This window comes from Oncorhynchus tshawytscha, linkage group LG05, assembly GCF_018296145.1.
Source record: "Oncorhynchus tshawytscha isolate Ot180627B linkage group LG05, Otsh_v2.0, whole genome shotgun sequence".
Classification (NCBI taxonomy): domain Eukaryota; kingdom Metazoa; phylum Chordata; class Actinopteri; order Salmoniformes; family Salmonidae; genus Oncorhynchus; species Oncorhynchus tshawytscha.
In genome coordinates this window covers 22,473,597-22,493,514 of record NC_056433.1, presented here as the reverse complement: position 1 = coordinate 22,493,514, position 19,918 = coordinate 22,473,597, and the positions used below count along the sequence as shown (strand labels likewise).

Sequence of the window (19,918 nt, the reverse complement as noted above, 5' to 3'; positions counted from 1 at the left end):
ATCACTAATACATTATAATCATTTATCCGTGGAGCTAAAATACTGTGGATCGTCTACGTAGCAGTGAAAATCAATGCTGTGCTTTCTGATAACGCTGCCAAGGGGTAACATACAGTGCATTCTGAAAGTATTCTGACTCCTTTACTTTTTACACATTTTGTTACGTTACAGCCTTATTCTAAAATGGAACAAAAATATAATTTTTCCTCGTCAATCTACACACAATATCCCATAATGACAAAGCAAAAACATTTTTTGTTTTATTTGCAAATGTATTAAATTTTTTAAAAACAGATACCTTTCTATGACCCTTTGCTATGAGACTCGAAATTGAGCTCAGGTGCATCCTGTTTCCATTGATCATCCTTGAGATGTTTCTACAACTTGATTGGAGTCCACCTGTGGAAAATGTATTTGATTAGACATGATTTGGAAAGGCACACACCTGTCTATATAAGGTCCCACAGTTGACAGTGCTTGTCAGAGCAAAAACCAAGCCAAGGAATTGTCCGTAGAGCTCCAAGACAAGATTGGGTCGAGGCACAGATCTGGGGAAGAGTACCAAAAAATGTCTGCAGCATTGAAGGTCCCCGAGAACACAGAGGCATCCATCATTCTCAAATGGAAGAAGTTTGGAACCACCAAGACTCTTCCTAGAGCTGGCCTTTTCCTATAGCGGGAGAAGGGCCTTGGTCAGGGAGGTGACCAAGTACCCGGTGGTCCCTGACAGCGCTCCAGAGTTCCTCTGTGGAGATGGGAGAATCTTCATGAAGGACAACTATCTCTGCAGCACTCCAACAATCAGGCCTGGTCTGATGAAACCAAGATTGAAGTCTTTGGCCTAAATGCAGAGTGTCACGTCTGGAGGAAACCTGGTACCATGCCTACGGTGAAGCATGGTGGTGGAGGCACAATGCTGTGGCAATGTTTTTCAGCAGCAGGGACTGGGAGACTAGTCAGGATAGAGGGAAATATGAACGGAGATCCTTGATGAAAACCTGCTCCAGAGTGCTCAGGACCTCAGACTGGGGTGAAAGTTCACCTTCCAACAGGGCAATGGCCATAGGCACACAGTCAAGACTACACAGGAGTGGCTTCGGGACAAGTCTCTGAATGTCCTTGCGTGGACTTGTGTAAATGTGATATTTGTTTAGCAAAAATGTCTAAAAACCTGTTTTTGTTTAGTCATTATGGGGTAGATTGATGTGGAGAATTAAAACAATATATTTTAGAATAAGGCTGTGGAAAGGGTCTGAATACTTTCCGAATGCACTGTATATAAACTGTACTGGACCCAAAATCAAACATTTTGGAAAGCCACATGTGATATGTAATTTCTCTGAGTTATGTTCACCAAGGGTGACAAACTCTCGACCGGTTAAATAGGTCCTAATCCAATTTAGAATTGGATCAGAGAGGCCAAACCACCTCTCCAGTCTCTCCAGAAGGACATCATGGCTAATAGTGTCGAATGCAGCACGAGTCCAAGAGTACAAGGACAGAGAGCTGTTTGGCATCTGTGTTGGCTCTAAGATCATTTACCACTGTAACTAAGGCTGTCTCTGTGCTGTGGTGGGTACGAAAACCAGATTGGAATTTTTCTAAAATACAGTTGGCACATATAAAATTATTTAGCTGTTTGAAAACCAATTTCTCCAGAATTTTGCTTAATAATGGTATGCTGAAGATTTGCCGAAAATGGCTAAGAGCTGAAGGGGTTTCACCATAGCACTTTTTAGTGCAGTGGGGAAAGTGCCAGCAAGTTAGAAATTGCCTTGTTATATATGCCAAGTTGCTCTTTCAGAATGTCATAATGTAGCTGTAACTTTGACTTTCTCCACTTCCACTCTGCCTTTCTGCAATTTCTCTTTAATTAATTAGTTTCCTCACTCATCCAAGGGGCTCTCTGTTTGGATGCAGCCTTTTTCAACTTTACTGGAGCTATGGAATCAATGGTGGTCCTTAATTTGCTATTAAAGTTATCAACTAAATCTTCACAAGAGGGAGGCAGAATAGGTGATGGAGTATTGTTTATACTCTAAATAAAACCAAGTAGGTCCATCCCCGTTTTGTTCCATTGCTTTCTTTTAGGAAAGGTTTTACAAATGAATCGGCGGAATGAATACACCCCTGATCACCCGCACGCACACACAATACATTTTCACAAACAGCATCACTTTGCTTGTTCTATCATTTATTCTTGCATCTACACATGCTCTTCCTCTCACATTTTCCCTTTGCTTGTGGACTTCAGTGCACAACACAACAGCTGTCTGTGATCAGGCGAAAATACCTCTCCATGCCAAACCTTCGTACAATAACCGCTAACCCCTACACACGGCCTACATTGTTGTCACCATATTAGCTAACGTCATATTCAACATAGCTACTAGAACTAGCGCGTTAGTAAACCCATGATCCAATCCATCTGTACAGTGTACAGGAAGCTGTTTAGCAGTTACACTGGCGGGCCATGGTGGCAATAAATTAATAAAACCAAAAGCTTACCTTGACTTGGAAGAGTTGGTTTGTTGGATAACCTTAGCCAGCTAGCTAACATAAATAGTATTCCTCTCTGTTTGAGTCAGGTTGTTGAGTAGGCTAAAATACAACTAAATATATCTCTCTCTCGATCGCTAAGTGAAAGCAATACAGCTCTCTCTCTCCTCCTTAATTTATGTAGGAATTAATTTGTTCAAAACTGTCTCTCTCTCTTTGTCAAATACTCATCACATTTTATGCACTTTAGCGCTAGCTAGCAGTAGCTTATGCTTTCAGTACTAGATTCATTCTCTGATCCTCTGACAACATGTCAGTACATGCTGCAAGAGCACTGATAGGTTGGAGGACGTCCTCCGGAAGTTGTCATAATTACTGTGTAAGTCTATGGAAAGGGGGTGGGAACCATGAGCCTCCTAGGTTTTAAATTGACATCAATATACCCAGAGGAGGATGGAGAATAGCTGTCCTGCGGCTACACCATGGTGCTTTCCTAGAGTGCTGTTGAGGCTACTGTACACCTTCATTGCAAAACAATGAATCAATCAGGTGACGTGAATATATGTAGTATACATTTTGCCAAAAAGTATCACTTTTTTTAATGATTCACTATTTTTTTTCCACTGAAATTCACTGAGTTGGAAGGTCCTCCCCTTCTTCCTCCGAGGAGCCTCCACTGTTCAGAAAGTGAAAAGAAATATGTAATGATGTTATCGTTGTGTTTACAGAAGCTACACAGGTTTGAGTGTACTTATTATCTAGATATTTGTTCTCAGCATTTTGTTATTTAAATAATGTAACATTACTTATATTGTAATATGCGGAATTAATGTCTTCAGAATTCTCCTCTCTCCTGATCTGAACTACCAAAGTGACACCAGTATGTTTGAGGATGAATGACTCTTCATAAAGATAGATGGCTGGTTTCTCTGGTTGACATTGGTGGGATTAATAGGGATGGGAGTGAGTACTTGAGTACTCGATTGGATGTAAAATCTCGATCTTTAATCAGACTCGAGATACACTTTTTTTTATACTGTAAAACTATTTGGTGGAATGTGCTTTGTGGCTGGCCGAACATGCAAGTCAAATGTTGTCCATTTGTTCATGTGCATTTGCATTTGCACAATAAAAAAAAAACAAGCCAAGCATCAGTTCTCCCTAAATACATTTTCCCCTCCGTGTCTTACTGACTCAATTGCGCTGTGACCACTCCCTCTATACACGCATACTCAGTGCGCTGCATAAAATTCTCCCATTAGACCTACAGAAATAAAGGCCTGTACATTTTTTAATAAATAATCTAAGTGATGGGATACACAAGCTACATACCTTGTCAAATGACGACAGTTTTTATCACAGAGCTTTTTATCACAGAGCTGTTTATCACAGAATTTTTTTATCACAGAGCTTTTTATCACAGAGCTTTGCACACCTGGATTGTACTATATTTGCCTTTTTTTTAATTCAAGCTCTGTCAAGTTAGTTGTTGATTTTTTTCTAGATAGCCATTTTCAAGTCTTGCCATAGATTTTCAAGGAGATTTAAGTCAAAACTGTAATTAGGCCACTCAGGAACATTCAATGTCATCTTTGTTAGCAACTCCAGTGTATAGTTGGCCTTGTGATTTAGGTTATTGTCCTGCTGAAAGATGAATTCATCTCCCAGTGTCTGTTGGAAAGCAGACTGAACCAAGTTTTCCTATAGGATTTTGCCTGTGCTTATTTTTATCCTAAAAAACTCCCTCGTCCTTGCCGGTACCCATAACATGATGGAGCCACCACCAAGCTTGAAAAATAATGTGGTTCTCTGTGATGTGCTTCTACACCTTCATTGCTTGCTGTTTGGGGTTTTAGGCTGGGTTTTCTGTACAGCACACTGAGATATCAGCTGATCTAAGAAGGGATATATAAATACATTTGATTTTATGATGTGTTGGATTTGCCCCAAACATAACGCTTTGTATTCAGGACAAAAAGTTTATTTGCCAATTAAATTTTTTACTAATCTGTGCCTTGGAAAACCTCCCTGGTCTTTGTGGTTAAATCTGTGCTTGAAATTAATTACTTGATCGAGGGACCTTACAGATAATTGTGTGTATGTGTGGTACAGAGAGGGGGTAGTCATTAAAAAAATCATGTTAACTACTACTATTGAACACTGAATGAGTCCAAGCTATTTATTATGTGATTTGTTAAGCACACTTTTACTCCTGAACTTGACCAAGAAATTTTTGCTTTTTATTTAATTTGTTTTAAAAGATCCACTTTGACATTATGGAGTATTGTGTATAGGAGGGAGGGAGAGAGAGAGAGAGAGATCTGCTAATATGTTTTCTATTCACACTGCACAGATTGTTAGTTTGGTTTCACAGACACTGCTGAAGTCAGATTTCGTAATTATTCAGTACAGTTTAAATACAAGTGTGATGCTTGTATCTTCGAAGTGTCTGCCACTCATTTATTTCTTTACTGCTGCTGTCCCAGTGTAATTGGATTTAGCCATTTGCAGGGACTATCAACTTGACAGTGCTTATTGATCCCCCATTGGATTGTATTTGACATGTGAAGGTGAGATCTCAAACTACAGTAAAGGTCGAAGGCTAATTTATTTAAACCATATAATCCCATAATTTGGGCCGGCACAATTACCATATACCCGTGTATTGGACGGTTAAGGATGAAGACCGTCATGAAAATAAAATAACTGTAGAATGAACAGCTGACTGAAGACGTGACGGCCGGGCATTCATGCTGTTGAGTCAGTTTCTGCGGCAACATGGACTCAACAACGTGATGAAACTTTATTGGTCGTTGCTGGAAAAAGCAAGGTGGTTAGTAGCAAACGAGCACACACACAAAGGTGCAAGCAAAGTGCAGCAGCAGAACTGGCTTGGAACCTCTAACCCTGGCAATTTGACTGGTAAACTCATGGGTACACTCACAATGGCTGCCTGGTATTGTGATGCACTAATTTTCATGGTAATGTAGAATGTTTGTTCAAATTATGTTAGCTGATGTGGCTCATGCAATGGAATGTTGAATCTACAAATCACAGCACATCTTGATGGGTACACTTCCTGCTTTGCTCCTATGTGTACAGTCGCAATGGCTACCAGTCCACCCATTATGCCATGGTCAGTGCTCTCCGGAATTCTTGGGACATCCCCACCCTAACCTTAAAGGGATACTTCAGGATTTTGGCAATGAGGCCCTTTATCTACTTCCCCAAAGTCAGATGAACTTGTGGATACCATTTTGGGGTGTGTTCGTAAATTCACTCTTGTGCGCTCAGAGTGCGCTCACAGTGCGCTCAGAGTGCGCTCTGGGTGTTTGTCCATTCATCAATTCAGAGCGTTCCGCTCTCGGAATATTCAGCACGCATACTGGACACTGCTCACAACGGCAGTCAAGCACCCAAGCTAACTGACTATAGTTGGCTAGCTTGTTTGCTAATTCCAGACACATGAGAGACACACTCTGATAATTTTACTCGCACTAGCAGAGCTGGTTAGGCTGTTTTCATGTTATCCAGAGCGCTGGTGACTGTAACTGTGCTGCTGGCAGCAATTTAATTATGTATTTTTGCCAACCTTTATTGACCCTTACAAAGGATTGCAGTTTTGAAACTGAAGTAAAAGTGCAGTAACTGCAGTCGACTGTTGTATTTTGGACACTAAAATAACTGTAGGCTAGCCTTACTGTGTGAGCATATGGCAACAGGTCTAAACCTTTATGGCACACAGGTGTGGACTAGCCAGGTAATTAAAGGGTCAGTACAGGCCAGCAGGGTTCAAGCCCCTCTCCATCTTGTCTGCCTCGATCGCTACAGCCTTTGATTCTTATTTATAATGCATATCCTGAAGACTAAACACTACAACATTTGTTTGACAGCGGTATTATTAGTCATTGTTTTGAAATGTCGGGACATTTTAGATTATCACTATTCAAATCGTCTATCTCTCAACCTGTGGCTGTAGCTTTCAGTTGAGTTGAAAGCTGTCTGATCATTTGAACTATAGCATGAGTCCCCCTAAATGGCAATGGCCTGAGAGGCTGTGTGTGCACAGTTTTATGGTATGTTGAATCATGTTACCATGACTAATCATATTTTGTATTTAGTAAAGAGTATGCATTGGATTCTTGAACATAAGTGTTTTAGCTCAGTGGTCAGTTTATTAGGTACACCCATCTAGTACCGGGTCGGACCCCCCTGTGCCTCCAGAACAGCCTGAATTCTCTAGGGCATGGAAACGTTGCTCAATTTGTAATCAAGTGACCTAACATGTGCCAGGAAAACATTCTCCACACCAGTACATCACCGCCACCAACCTGTACTGTTGACACCAGGCAGGATGAGGCCATGGACTTATGCCAAATCCTGACTCTGCTATCAGCATGATGCCCCAGGAACCGGGATACATCGGACCAGGCAACGTTTTTCCACTCTTCAATTGTCCAGTGTTGGCGATCGCGTGCCCACTGGAACCGCTTCCTCTTGTTTTCAGCTGATAGGAGTGGAACGTCTGCTGCAATAACCCATCCGTGACAAGGACTGACGAGTTGTGCATTTTAAAGATGCCATTCTGCACACCACTGTTGTACTCTGCCATTATTTACCTGTTTGTGGCCTGCCTGATTCTTGCCATTCTCCTTCGACCTCTCGTCAACAAGTTGTTTCGCCCACAGGACTGGCGCTGGCTGGATGATTTTGGTTGGTCACACCATTCTCTGTAAACCTTAGACGATCATACCATGTTTACCTGATTACCTGTCTGCCTGCTTTATATAGCAAGCCAAGGCCACGTGACTCGCTGTCTGTAGGAGCGAACTATTTTCGTGAACGGGGTGGTGTATCTAATAAACTAGCCACTGATGATAACCTTGCTGGCATGGCATTCAAACATCACAGTGCTGAGCACATGCCATGATCGACTGGAGTCCACCTTTTGAGATAGACTGTTGTTTTGTAATTGTCTGAGCTGAAGAATAATACGGCAGGATAACACGCTGCATGTTCTTTATGATTGAACCTCAACATTCTTGCCACATTACTGTATCCATTCTCTATATTGGCTGCTGTGGTTGACCTTGTGATCCAGTGTGAGGTGTCATAAAATGGTACCTTTTCAGTACACACACTGGTGGTTGGTCCCGAGGCTGTGGAGGCAGTTGATCCCCAGACAGATTAGGCTGTAATCAGAAGTCTCTGTGGGCCAGGGCTCAAGCAGCACATCTGGGCTCTCCTCTCCTCAGGGTGTTTGAAGGATGGCTGGAGACAGAGACAGGGTTTCTAACAAAACATCACTGTGAGAGGGAGAAAACAGTCATTGATGTCATATACAGTTGGAAGTCGGAAGTTTACCTACACCTTAGCCAAATACATTTAAACTCAATTCCTGACATTTAATACTAGTAAAAATTCCCTGTCTTAGGTCAGTTAGGAGCACCACTTTATTTTAAGAATGTGAAATGTCAGAATAATAGTAGAGAGAATATTTTATTTCAGCTTTTATTTCTTTCATCACATTCCCAGTGGGTCAGAAGTTTACATACACTCAATTCGATTTTGGTATCATTGCCTTTAAATTGTTTAACTTGGGTCAAACGCTTCGGGTAGCCTTCCACAAGCTTCCCACAATAAGTTGGGTGAATTTTATTCCTCCTGACAGAGCTGGTGGAACTGAGTCAGGTTTGTAGGCCTCCTTGCTCGCACATGCTTTTTCAGTTATGCCCACAAATGTTCTATAGAATTGAGGTCAGGGCTTTGTGATGGCCACTCCAATACCTTGACTTTGTTGTCCTTAAGCCATTTTTCTTAACTTTGAAAGTATGCTTGGGGTCATTGTCCATTTGGAAGATCCATTTGCGACCAAGCTTTAACTTCCTGACTCATGTCTTGAGATGTTCCTTCAATATATCCACAACATTTTCCTTCCTCATGATGCCATCTATTTTGTGAAGTGCACCAGTCCCTCCTGCAGCAAGGCACCCCCACAACATGATGCTGCCACCCCCGTGCTTCACGGTTGGGATGGTGTTCTTCGGCTTGCAAGCCTCCCCCTTTTTCCTCCATAAATAACGATGGTCATTTTGGCCAAACAGTTCTATTTTTGTTTCATCAGACCAGAGGACATTTCTCTAAATAGTACAATCTTTGTCCCCATGTGCAGTGGCAAACTGTAGTCTGGCTTTTTTATAGCGGTTTTGGAGCAGTGGTTTCTTCCTTGCTGAGCGGCCTTTCAGGTTATGTCAATATAGGACTTTACTGTGGATATAGATACTTTTGTACGTGTTTCCTCCAGCATCTTCACAAGGTCCTTTGCTGTTGTTCTGGGATTGATATGCACTTTTCGCACCAAAGTACGTTCATCTCTAGGAGACAGAACGCGTCTCCTTCCTGAGCGGTATGATGGCTGCGTGGTTCCATGGTGTTTATACTTGCGTACAATTGTTTGTACAGATGAACTGGTACCTTCAGATGTTTGGAAATTGCTCCCAAGGATGAACAAACTTGTGGAGGTCTACAATTTTTTTTCTGAGGTCTTGGCAGATTTCTTTTGATTTTCCCATGATGTCAAGCAAAGAGGCACTGAGTTTGAAGGTATGGCCTTGAAATACATCCACAGGTACACCTCCAATTGACTCAAATCAGAAGCTTCTAAAGCCACGACATCAAAGGCACAGTCAACTTAGTTTATGTAAACTTCTGACCCACTGGATTTGTGACACAGTGAGTTATAAGTGAAATAATCTGTAAACAAATGTTTGAAAAATTACTTGTCATACACAATGTAGATGTCCTAACCGACTTGCCAAAACTATAGTTTGTTAACAAGAAATTTGTGGAGCGGTTGAAAAACTAGTTTAATGATTCCAACGTAAGTGTATGTAAACTTCCGACTTCAACTGTATGTACAGTTCTGTAAAATACTGCTATGTTTATATATGACAATCGCATTTCGTCACACTGGATGGAACATATTCATTTATAGTCTCATTACCAAAATAATCAAACACAGCCATGATTCCAGGTTAGCCAGTTGATCACACATTTGGAAGACAGCCTGGTCTCTGAGAGTTGTCCATCTTGAAAATGCCCCTGTCTTGTTTAACAACAAAGAAGGTGTTATGTATGTTTCCATTCAAATGCCATAAATCATCCTTAGCCTCTCTTAAGAATTTGCTGTCTGATATTTTTCATACGATATGGGTTATGAGGATCATGGACAGCATTGGTTATAGATCGCGGGGCTTCATAGGCAGTGACAGGCCGGTGTGTTTTGTGATTGATTTATGTAGCTTAAAAGCTCTCCTGTTATTTCATATGATTTACTGTCAGATAAAACAGCTGCTCCTCATCCTTATTGGATGGGCCTTGGGATGAGATGCCGATTTGGAACAGGGCCATAAATTACCCCTCTCTCTATTGGCCTGCAGTGAGGGGAGAGTAGAAGGGTTGTGCTGCCTGCTATAGGGATGGGATGAGGAATCCCGGGCTTGTATCACTGGGAAAGACAGAGGTGCTTTTGGAGATCAATCTCAAAAAGTCTCCCTTTGTAATACACTCGTTGTGTAACATTGATCATACTCTAGGCCAGAGTGGAGTAGAGGACCTTATTCTAGTCTAAAAGCTTTCTTTGTGTATAATGACATTCTTGAAACATGACAAGTGCTTGGAAGTTTGTCTAATTTCTCTGAAGAATGTGAAGGAGTTAGAGAATGTGTTTCTCATGTTCCCACATCTATTTTACCAACTCAAATATGTATTGGTTTGAGCTTATGTCTTTGTTTGTGATTGAGTGAGACAATTGACACAAGTTTTAATGCTGTAATTGTTGTTTGCATGTGTGTAATCTAAGGACACATTCACTTTAAACTACCCTCTGTCAGCTCATAGCCATCCTCTCTTTCTTCTATTCTTTTCCTCTCTGCTCTCTCATTTTTGTCAATTGGACATCAAAGGAGTCCATCTTGACATTTTAGCGTGCCTGATGTCTCAATGAGTCTGACAAAGTCGATTTCTGTCTGTCTCCAGGTTCGACTACCAGGAGCTGCTTCATAACTCCAGCTTCTGCCTGGTGCCCCGCGGTCGCAGGCTGGGCTCCTTTCGCTTTCTCGAGGCCCTCCAGGTATGTGGTTTGAAGTTTCCCCAACAAAAAACCTGTCTCTCCAAGGCTCCTTGCGTCTCCAAGTGGTTCCCTTGGAAACGGGGGCTAGTCGTCGGCATGGCAGCCAGGGTTGGAGCCTGTGAGTTGTGCAGGCCCTGCAGTCTGCCAGGCCTGATGCTTGGGTTATTGGTATTGACAACCTGTCATCTTTTCAGAAACAGCTGCAGAAGAGTTCTGTACTATAGATACAGAAGAGACCTATTTTTATCTCAACACCTCCCACTTTCATTAACACCTGATCTCCTCCTCTCAGGCATATTTATTTGGACTGACAGTAGCGTCCCACTGAGCCTCTGTAGAAGTATCTTAGAATTGTTTATTACTTAGAACTATCCCATTGTAGATGTACATCTGTCTCTATATCGACAGAGGAAGTTATTATGGACATTCAGAATCAATGTAGTGTGGTATCACATCCAGATACACTGAGGCCTGCATGGCTAATAGTGAAGAATTTTTACCTTTATTTAACTAGGCAAGTCAGTTAAGAACAAATTCTTATTTTCAATGACGGCCTAGGAACAGTGGGTTAACTGCCTGTTCAGGGGCAGAACGACAGATTTGTACCTTGTCAGCTCGGGGGTTTGAACTTGCAACCTTCCGGTTAGTCGAACGCTCTAACCACTAGGCTACCCTGCCGCCCCGAGTGAAGGAAGTAGCCTAGTAATTTCTACCCCACTCTTTACAAATCAAATCAATCAATAAAATGTATTTATAAAGCCCTTCTTACATCAGCTGATGTCACAAAGTGCTGTACAGAAACCCAGCCTAAAACCCCAAACAGCAAGCAATGCAGGTGTAGAAGCACAGTGGCTAGGAAAAACTCCCTAGAAAGGCCAAAACCTAGGAAGAAACCTAGAGAGGAACCCGGCTATGAAGGGTGGCCAGTCCTCTTCTGGTTGTGCCAGGTGGAGATTATAACAGAACTTGACCAAGATGTTCAAATGTTCATAGATGACCAGCAGGGTCAAATAATAATAATCACAGTGGTTGTCGAGGGTGCAACAGGTCAGCACCACAGGAGTAAATATCATTTGGCTTTTCATAGCTGATCATTCAGAGTATTTCTACTGCTCCTACTGTCTCTAGAGAGCTGAAAACAGCAGGTCTGGGACAGGTAGCATGTCCGATGAACAGGTCAGGGTTCCATAGCCTCAGGTAGAACAGTTGAAACTGGAGCAGCAGCACGGCCAGGTGGACTGGGGACCGCAAGGAGTCATCAGGACAGGGAGTCCTGAGGCATGGTCCAAGGGCTCAGGTCCTATGAGAGAGAGAGAAAGAAAGAAAGAAAGAAAGAAAGAAAGAAAGAAAGAAAGAAAGAAAGAAAGAAAGAAAGAAAGAAAGAAAGAAAGAAAGAAAGAAAGAAAGAAAGAAAGAAAGAAAGAAAGAAAGAAAGAAAGAAAGAGAGAAAGAAAGAGAGAGAGAGAATTAGAGAGAGCATACTTAAATTCACATGGGACACCGGATAAGACAGGAGAAATACTCCAGATATAACAGGCTGACTCTAGCCCCCCAACACATAAACTACTGCAGCATAAATACTGGAAGCTGAGACAAGAGGGTTCGGAAGACAGTCTGACGATACCCCTGGAAAGGGCCAAACAGCAGGAGATAACCCCACACACTTTTCCAAAGCACAGCCCCCACACCACTAGAGGGATATCTTCAACCACCAACTTACCATCCTGAGACAAGGCCGAGTAAAGCCCACAAAGATCTCCGCCATGGCACATCCCAAGGGGGGACGCCAACCCAGACAGGAAGATCACATCAGTGACTCAACCCACTCAAGTGATGCACCCCTCCTAGGGACGGCATGGAAGAGCACCAGTAAACCAGTGACTTAACCCCTGTAATAGGGTTAGAGGCAGAGAATCCCAGTGGAGGGAGGGGAACCGGCCAGGCAGAGATAGCAAGGGCGGTTCTTTGCTCCAGTGCCTGTCCGTTCACCTTCACACTCCTGGGCCAGACAACACTCAATCATAGGACCTATTGAAGAGATGAGTCTTAAAGACTTAAAGGTTGAGACCGAGTCTGCGTCTCTCACATGGGTAGGCAGACCATTCCATAAAAATTTTGCTCTATAGGAGAAAGCCCTGTCTCCAGCTGTTTGCTTATAAATTCTAGGAACGGTAAGGAGGCCTGCATCTTCTGACCATACCGTACGTGTAGGTATGTACGGCAGTACCAAATCAGAAAGATAGGTAGGAGCAAGCCCATGTAATGCTTTGTAGGTTAGCAATAAAACCTTGAAATCAGCCCCTGCCTTAACAGGAAGCCAGTGTAGAGGGGCTAGCACTGGAGAAATATGATACAATTTTTGTGTTCTCGTCAAGATTCTAGCAGCCGTGTTTAGCACTAACTGAAGTTTATTTAGTGCTTTATCCGGGTAAACAGAAAGTAGAGCATTGCAGTAGTCTAACCTAAAAGTGACAAAAAAGTGACTGCATATAAGATAAACAGAGAGTAGCATCAGTGTAAAAGAGGGGTTGGGGAGGCACACAATGCAAATAGTCTGGGTAACCATTTGGTTACCTGTTCAGGGGTCTTATGGCTTGGTGCCGACGTGGATAGCAATGTCCCTATACTCTCTACACTCGCCAGTTTTAGCTTTAGCCAACACCATCTTCAGATTAGCCTTAACATCGGAAGCTCTCCCCTGGTAAACAGTTTATTATCGCTGGATGATTCGTTTTAAGTCTAATACTGCGGGTAATGAAGTCGCCAAAGACTAGGGTTTTCAATTTGTCATAGCTAACGGTGGGAGGCTTCGGCGTCTCAGAACCCATAACGGGAGGAGTAGAGACCAGAAAAGGCTCGGCCTCTGACTCCGACTCGCTGCTTAATGGGGAGAACCGGTTGAAAGTTTCTGTCGACTGAATGACACCGGTTGAGCATTCCTACAGCATTTCCTTCCAGAAGCCATGAGAAGGTTGTCCGACTGCGGGGACTGTGCAGGGGGATTTATACTACTATCTGCACTTACTGGTGGCACAGACGCTGTTTCATCCTTTCCTACACTGAAATTACCCTTGCCTAACGATTCAAAATCAAATCAAAATCAAATCAAATTTATTTATATAGCCCTTCGTACATCAGCTGATATCTCAAAGTGCTGTACAGAAACCCAGCCTAAAACCCCAAACAGCAAGCAATGCAGGTGTAGAAGCACGGTGGCTAGGAAAAACTCCCTAGAAAGGCCAAAACCTAGGAAGAAACCTAGAGAGGAACCAGGCTATGTGGGGTGGCCAGTCCTCTTCTGGCTGTGCCGGGTGGAGATTATAACAGAACATGGCCAAGATGTTCAAATGTTCATAAATGACCAGCATGGTCGAATAATAATAAGGCAGAACAGTTGAAACTGGAGCAGCAGCACAGTCAGGTGGAAGTTGAAACTGGAGCAGCAGCATGGCCAGGTGGACTGGGGACAGCAAGGAGTCATCATGTCAGGTAGTCCTGGGGCATGGTCCTAGGGCTCAGGTCAGTTGAAACTGGAACAGCAGCATGGCCAGGTGGACTGGGGACAGCAAGGAGTCATCATGTCAGGTAGTCCTGGGGCATGGTCCTAGGGCTCAGGTCCTCCGAGAGAGAGAAAGAAAGAGAGGAGGAGAGAATTAGAGAACGCACACTTAGATTCACACAGGACACCGAACAGGACAGGAGAAGTACTCCAGATATAACAAACTGACCCCAGCCCCCGACACATAAACTACTGCAGCATAAATACTGGAGGCTGAGACAGGAGGGGTCAGGAGACACTGTGGCCCCATCCGAGGACACCCCCGGACAGGGCCAAACAGGAAGGATATAACCCCACCCACTTTGCCAAAGCACAGCCCCCACACCACTAGAGGGATATCTTCAACCACCAACTTACCATCCTGAGACAAGGCTGAGTATAGCCCACAAAGATCTCCGCCACGGCACAACCCAAAGGTTGCGTCTGAAGCTGGGCTTGCTGCAAAGCTACCCTCGCCGTAAGGTAATCGTTCTCCTGTATATTATGAGTACTGCTATTGCAATTAGAAGGCATCATGTTAATGTTACTACTTAGCTTCTGCTGGTGGAGGTCCAAACGAACCACATCCAGATAAAGCGTCTAGAGTGAAAAAGTTGAATGAAAAAAGTTGAGCGAGGGAACAACTAAAAATATAAACGTAATTAAAAAGTAAAAACCGTAAAGTTGGCAGGTAGCAAAGTAAGGTTAGCAACAAAACGCACAGCAGCACGTAAACATGTCTATAAGTTGTGTCAAATCAAACTTTATTTGCACATGCGCAAGTGTAGACCTTACTGTGAAATGCTTACTTACAAACCCTTAACTCTTCTTGAACTGCACTGTTGGTTCAGAAAATATTTACCAAATAAACTAAAGTAAAAAATATAAATAAATAATAAAAAGTAACATGATAACGAGGCTATATACACGGGGTACCGGTACCGAGTCAGTGTGTGGGGGTACAGGTTAGTTGAAGTAATTTGTACATGTAGGTAGGGGTGAAGTGACTATGCATAGATAATAAACAGCGAGTAGCAGCAGTGTACAAAACAAATGTGTGTGGGGGGGGGGTCAATGTTATAGTCCGGTGGCCATTTGATTAATTGTTCAGCAGTTTTATGGCTATGGGGTAGAAGCTGTTAAGGAGCGTTTTGATCCTAGACTTGGCGCTCTGGTACCGCTTGCCGTGCGGTAATAGAGAAAACAGTATTTCACTTGGGTGACTGGAGTCTCTGACAATTTGATATGCGTTCCTCTGACACTGCCTATTATATAGGTCCTGGATGGCAGGAAGCTTGGCCCCAGTTAAGTACTGGGCTGTACGCACTACCCTCTATAGCGCCTTACGGTCAGATGCCGAGCAGTTGCCATACCAGGTGGTGATACAACTGGTCAGGAAGCTCTGAATGGTGCAGTTGTAGAACTTTTTGAGGATCTCAGGACCCATGCAAAAATCTTTTCAGTCTCCTGAGGGGGAAAATGTTTTGTCGTGCCCTCTTCACGACTGTCTTGGTGTGTTTGGACCATAATAGATCATTGGTGATGTGGACACCAAGGAACTTGAAACTCTCGACCCACTCTGCTACAGCCCCGGGCCTGTTCGGCCTGCCTTTTCCTGTAGTCCACAATCAGCTCCTTTGTCTTGCTCACATTGAGGGAGAAGTTGTCCTGGCACCACACTGCCAGTTCACGCTGCCACCTCCCTATAGGCTGTCTCATTGTTGTCGGTGATCAGGCCTGCCACTGTTGTGTCATCAGCAAACTTAATGATAGTGTTTGAATCGTGTTTGGCCAAGCAGTCGTGAGTGAACAGGGAGTACAGGAGGGGACTAAGTACACACCCCTGAGGGGTCCCAGTGTTGAGGATCAGCGTGGCAGACATGTTGTTGCCTAACCTTACAACCTGGGGGCGGCCCGTCAGGAAGTCCAGGATCCAGTTGCAGAGGGAGTGTTTAGTCCCAGGGTCCTTAGCTTAGTGATGTGCTTCGTAGGCACTATGGTGTTGAATGCTGAGCTGTAGTCAATAAACAGCATTCTCACATTGGTGTTCTTTTTGTCCTGGTTGGAAAGGGCAGTGTGGAGTGCGATTGAGATTGCTTCATCTGTGGATCTGTTGGGGCGGAATGCGAGTGTGTCTAGGGTGTCTGGGAGGATGCTGTTGATGTTAGCCATGACCAGCCTTTCAAAGCACTCCATGGCTACCGATGTGAGTGCTACAGGGTGGTAATCATTAAGGCAGGTTACCTTTGCTTCCTTGGGCACAGGAACTATGGTGGTCTGCTTGTAGGTATTACAGACTCAGTCAGGGAGAGGATGAAAATGTCAGTGAAGACACTTGCCAGTTGGTCAGTGGATTCTTTGAGTACACGTCCTGGTAATCCATCTGGCCCAGCGGCTTTGTGAATGTTGACCTGTTTAAAGGTCTTGCTCACATTTGCTACCGAGAGCATTATCACACAGTCATCCAGAACAGCTGGTGCTCTTATGCATACTTCAGTGTTGCTTGCCTCGAAGAGAGCATGAAAGGCATTTAGTTCATCTGGTACTCTCGCGTCACTGGGCAGCTTACTTCTGGGTTTCTCTTTGTTGTCCATAATAGTTTTCAAGCCCTGCCACATCCGACGAGCGTCAGAGCCAGTGTAGTAGGATTCAATCTTAATCCAGTATTGACACTTAGTTTGTTTGATGGTTCGTCTGAGGGCAAAGCAATATTTCTTATAAGCGTAAGGATTAGTGTCCCGCTCCTTGAAAGCTGCAGCTCTACCTTTAGCTCGATGCAGGTGTTGCCTGTAATCCATGGCTTCTGGTTGGGATATGAACGTACAGTCACTGTGGGGACAATGTTGTCGATACACTTATTGATGAAGCCGATGACTGAGGTGGTATACTCCTCAATGCCATTGGATGAATCCCGGAACTAGCAAAACAGTCCAGTAGCGTAGCATCTGCATTATCTGACCACTTCCGTATTGAGCGAGTCACTGGTACTTCCTGCTTTAGTTTTTGCTTGTAAGCAGGAATCAGGAGGATGGAATTATGGTCAGATTTGCGAACTTTGTATGCATCTCTGTGTGTGGAGTAAAGGTGGTCTAGAGTTTTTTTCTCCTCTGGTTGCACATGTGACATGCTGTTGAAAATTTGGTAAAACTGATTTGTTTGCCTGCATTGAAGTCCCTGTCCACTAGGAGCGCTGCTTCTAGATGAGCATTTTCTTGTTTGCTTATGGCCTTATAGAGTTGGTTGAGTGCGGTCTTAGTGCCAGCATCGGTCTGTGGTGGTAAATAGACAGCTAAGAATAATATAGATGAGAACTCTCTTGGTAGATAGTGTAGTCTACAGCTTATCATATGGTACTCTACCTCAGGCAAGCAATACCTCAAGACTTCTTTAATATTAGACATTGCGCACCAGCTGTTATTGACAAAAAGACACACACAAGCTGCTTCCAGTTCGTGGTGAGTAATCACTGTTCTGATATCCAGAAGTTATTTTTCGGGTCATAAGAGACGGTAGCAGCAATATTATGGACAAAATAAGTAAAACAATAAGTAACAAACAACTAACAACACAGCACAATTGGTCAGGAGCCAGTAAAACGTCATCCATCCTCTTCGGCGCCATCTTACAATCTTACAGGGGGTCAGTGCAGCAGTTAGGCAGACACTGTAGCTAACAATTCAAATGTGTGAATAATCATCTCACAAAGTACCGACTGAAAGCTAGCTGGAATTACGGTCCCCGAGTGTTCTTTGCTGCCTTTTAAGTGTGAGGCAGTTCCATTCCGCACCCAGATTTCAGAGGGGACACTTTGAAAAAGGAACATCAAAAAGCTTTTAGACATGACACAGATTGAGCTTTGATATTGTGAGGCAGCCCTCTCCCATTTGTCCTCTTTATCCATCAGTGAGGCTCAAACAAGGGCTGTTATGCAGATGGATGGAAGGATAAGACTGGGGCTGGTGTGGCAGCAGGCAATGATTTGTTTCCCTACAACAGCAGAGGGGAGGGAGGAGAAGGAAAGGAGAAGAGGGGAGAGGAAAGAAGGGGAGGAGATGTGGGGGGAGGAGAGGAAAGAAGAGGGAGAGGAGAGGGAGATGAGAAGGAAAGGCGAGGAGTGTGATGATGCCACGACACTGAGCCAGGCCATGCAAATCACTAAAGAGCAGTGAGGATTTAAACAGACAGACAGGCCACCACCAATCCTGGACTTGGCATTTCTCACAAAGCCCCTATAAGCCCCAAATGAGTGTCAACTTTTAATGATGGAGATCCAAGACTCCCTTGAAATGTAAACATGAATTCATGGTGCTGTACAGTTCAGTATGCTGCCTTGGTTTTTATTATTTTAGTCTGCATGTATGATTGATGACTACAAGACACATCAAATTAGATCCCTCTAAATGCAGTGCAACTGTACAGGAAATTAAAAGGGATTCTGATGAAGTTGGCAGTGTTAATTTATCCGTAAGTGCTAATGCACATAGTTAAACAAATGTTATTCTCCCTAAAAATGGTTGCCACTTTGGTTTTCTCACCTCTGAGCATCCATTAAAAGTAAATCCTTTGCAAACTTACCTTGATAGAGAATTTGATCCCCGGAAAAGCCTGGCTTTAAGTTTGTGATAAACAGGTTTGTGTTGCTATGGTGTTTATTTTAATGGAATTGTGTTAACAGGTTTAAGGAGCAGCGTTGTAGTGCTGCAAGAGTGTGGGGGAGAGGCGCTCCCTCACTTTTTCAGTTTGATAATACACAAAGCTGGTAAAACTACTTCTGGAAAATGTATTCTCATCAATTCTAAATAAATAATAATTAATTTCTTCCCTGTCTTCCTGGGGGGCTCCCGAGTGGCGGTCTAAGGCACTGCATCTCAGTGCTAGAGGCGGCACTTCAAATCCAGGCTGTAACACAAAAAAATGTAAATAAGAAATCACAACCAGTGGTGATTGGGAGTCCAATAGGGCAGCGCACAATTTGCCCAGCGTCGTCCGGATTTGGAAGGTGTAGGTCGTCATTCTAAAGAATATTTGTTATTAACTGACTTGCCTAGTTAAATAAAGGTTAAATAAAAATATATATATTTCTGGCTGTAGCGATAATGATTAACTGTAGGCTACGTGTGTGCACTGCGAAGGTCCATCAGATGCTTGACCACTTTGGCAAACGTTTATAAAGATTCAGCAGCTGTTTCTATCCAGTCTTATAAACAAAATGAGAAGCTGCATGTTCACAACCACAAGCTTTAAAGGCTGGTCCGCAGCGAACCAGGCTGCAGGGCACACACCTGATACGTCATGCAAACATCCTGGAGCTGGCCAGAGCCTCTCCCTCTGGGATTCAGGCAAGAAGACATTTGCATCCTGTGCCAACGCTCTCCCTCCTGTGTGCGTCCACCATCAATGGCTTTAGGGACTTTGTTCACAGTAGGGGACACGTGCCACGCGAGCTGAGACCACTGCTTAACTGTACATGTTCTCCAGTGCTTGACTTGGGCGAAGCTCACCGGAGCTGAGTACCGGCACTTCCATTTCTCTACTACTTGAGCTCCTGCACAAAATTATTGTGGAGCTCCTGCACCTATATATAAACAGTACCGGCACCCAAAATGAGTAGTGGAACCTATTTTAGTCCAAGTCAAGCACTGTACCTTGGCGGCGTGTTAGAGGGGGTTCAGCCACATGAACTTTATCATCACACCAACGAGATCTAGGATCCACATTCACACTGTGTCTGCCTTGATGTTCATAAAACT

The 19,918-nt window shown here is 43.5% G+C and overlaps 1 protein-coding gene across 1 annotated transcript in view; it reads left to right on the top strand.

Moving 5' to 3' along the window:
- The window catches only part of LOC112250171 (exostosin-1), a 298,882-nt gene that overhangs the window by 227,160 nt on the left and 51,804 nt on the right, over positions 1-19,918 (top strand). The window contains exon 3 of the mRNA XM_042321683.1: positions 10,537-10,630. Coding sequence (XP_042177617.1) covers positions 10,537-10,630 — 94 coding nt within the window. The remainder of the gene's footprint in view (positions 1-10,536; positions 10,631-19,918) is intronic.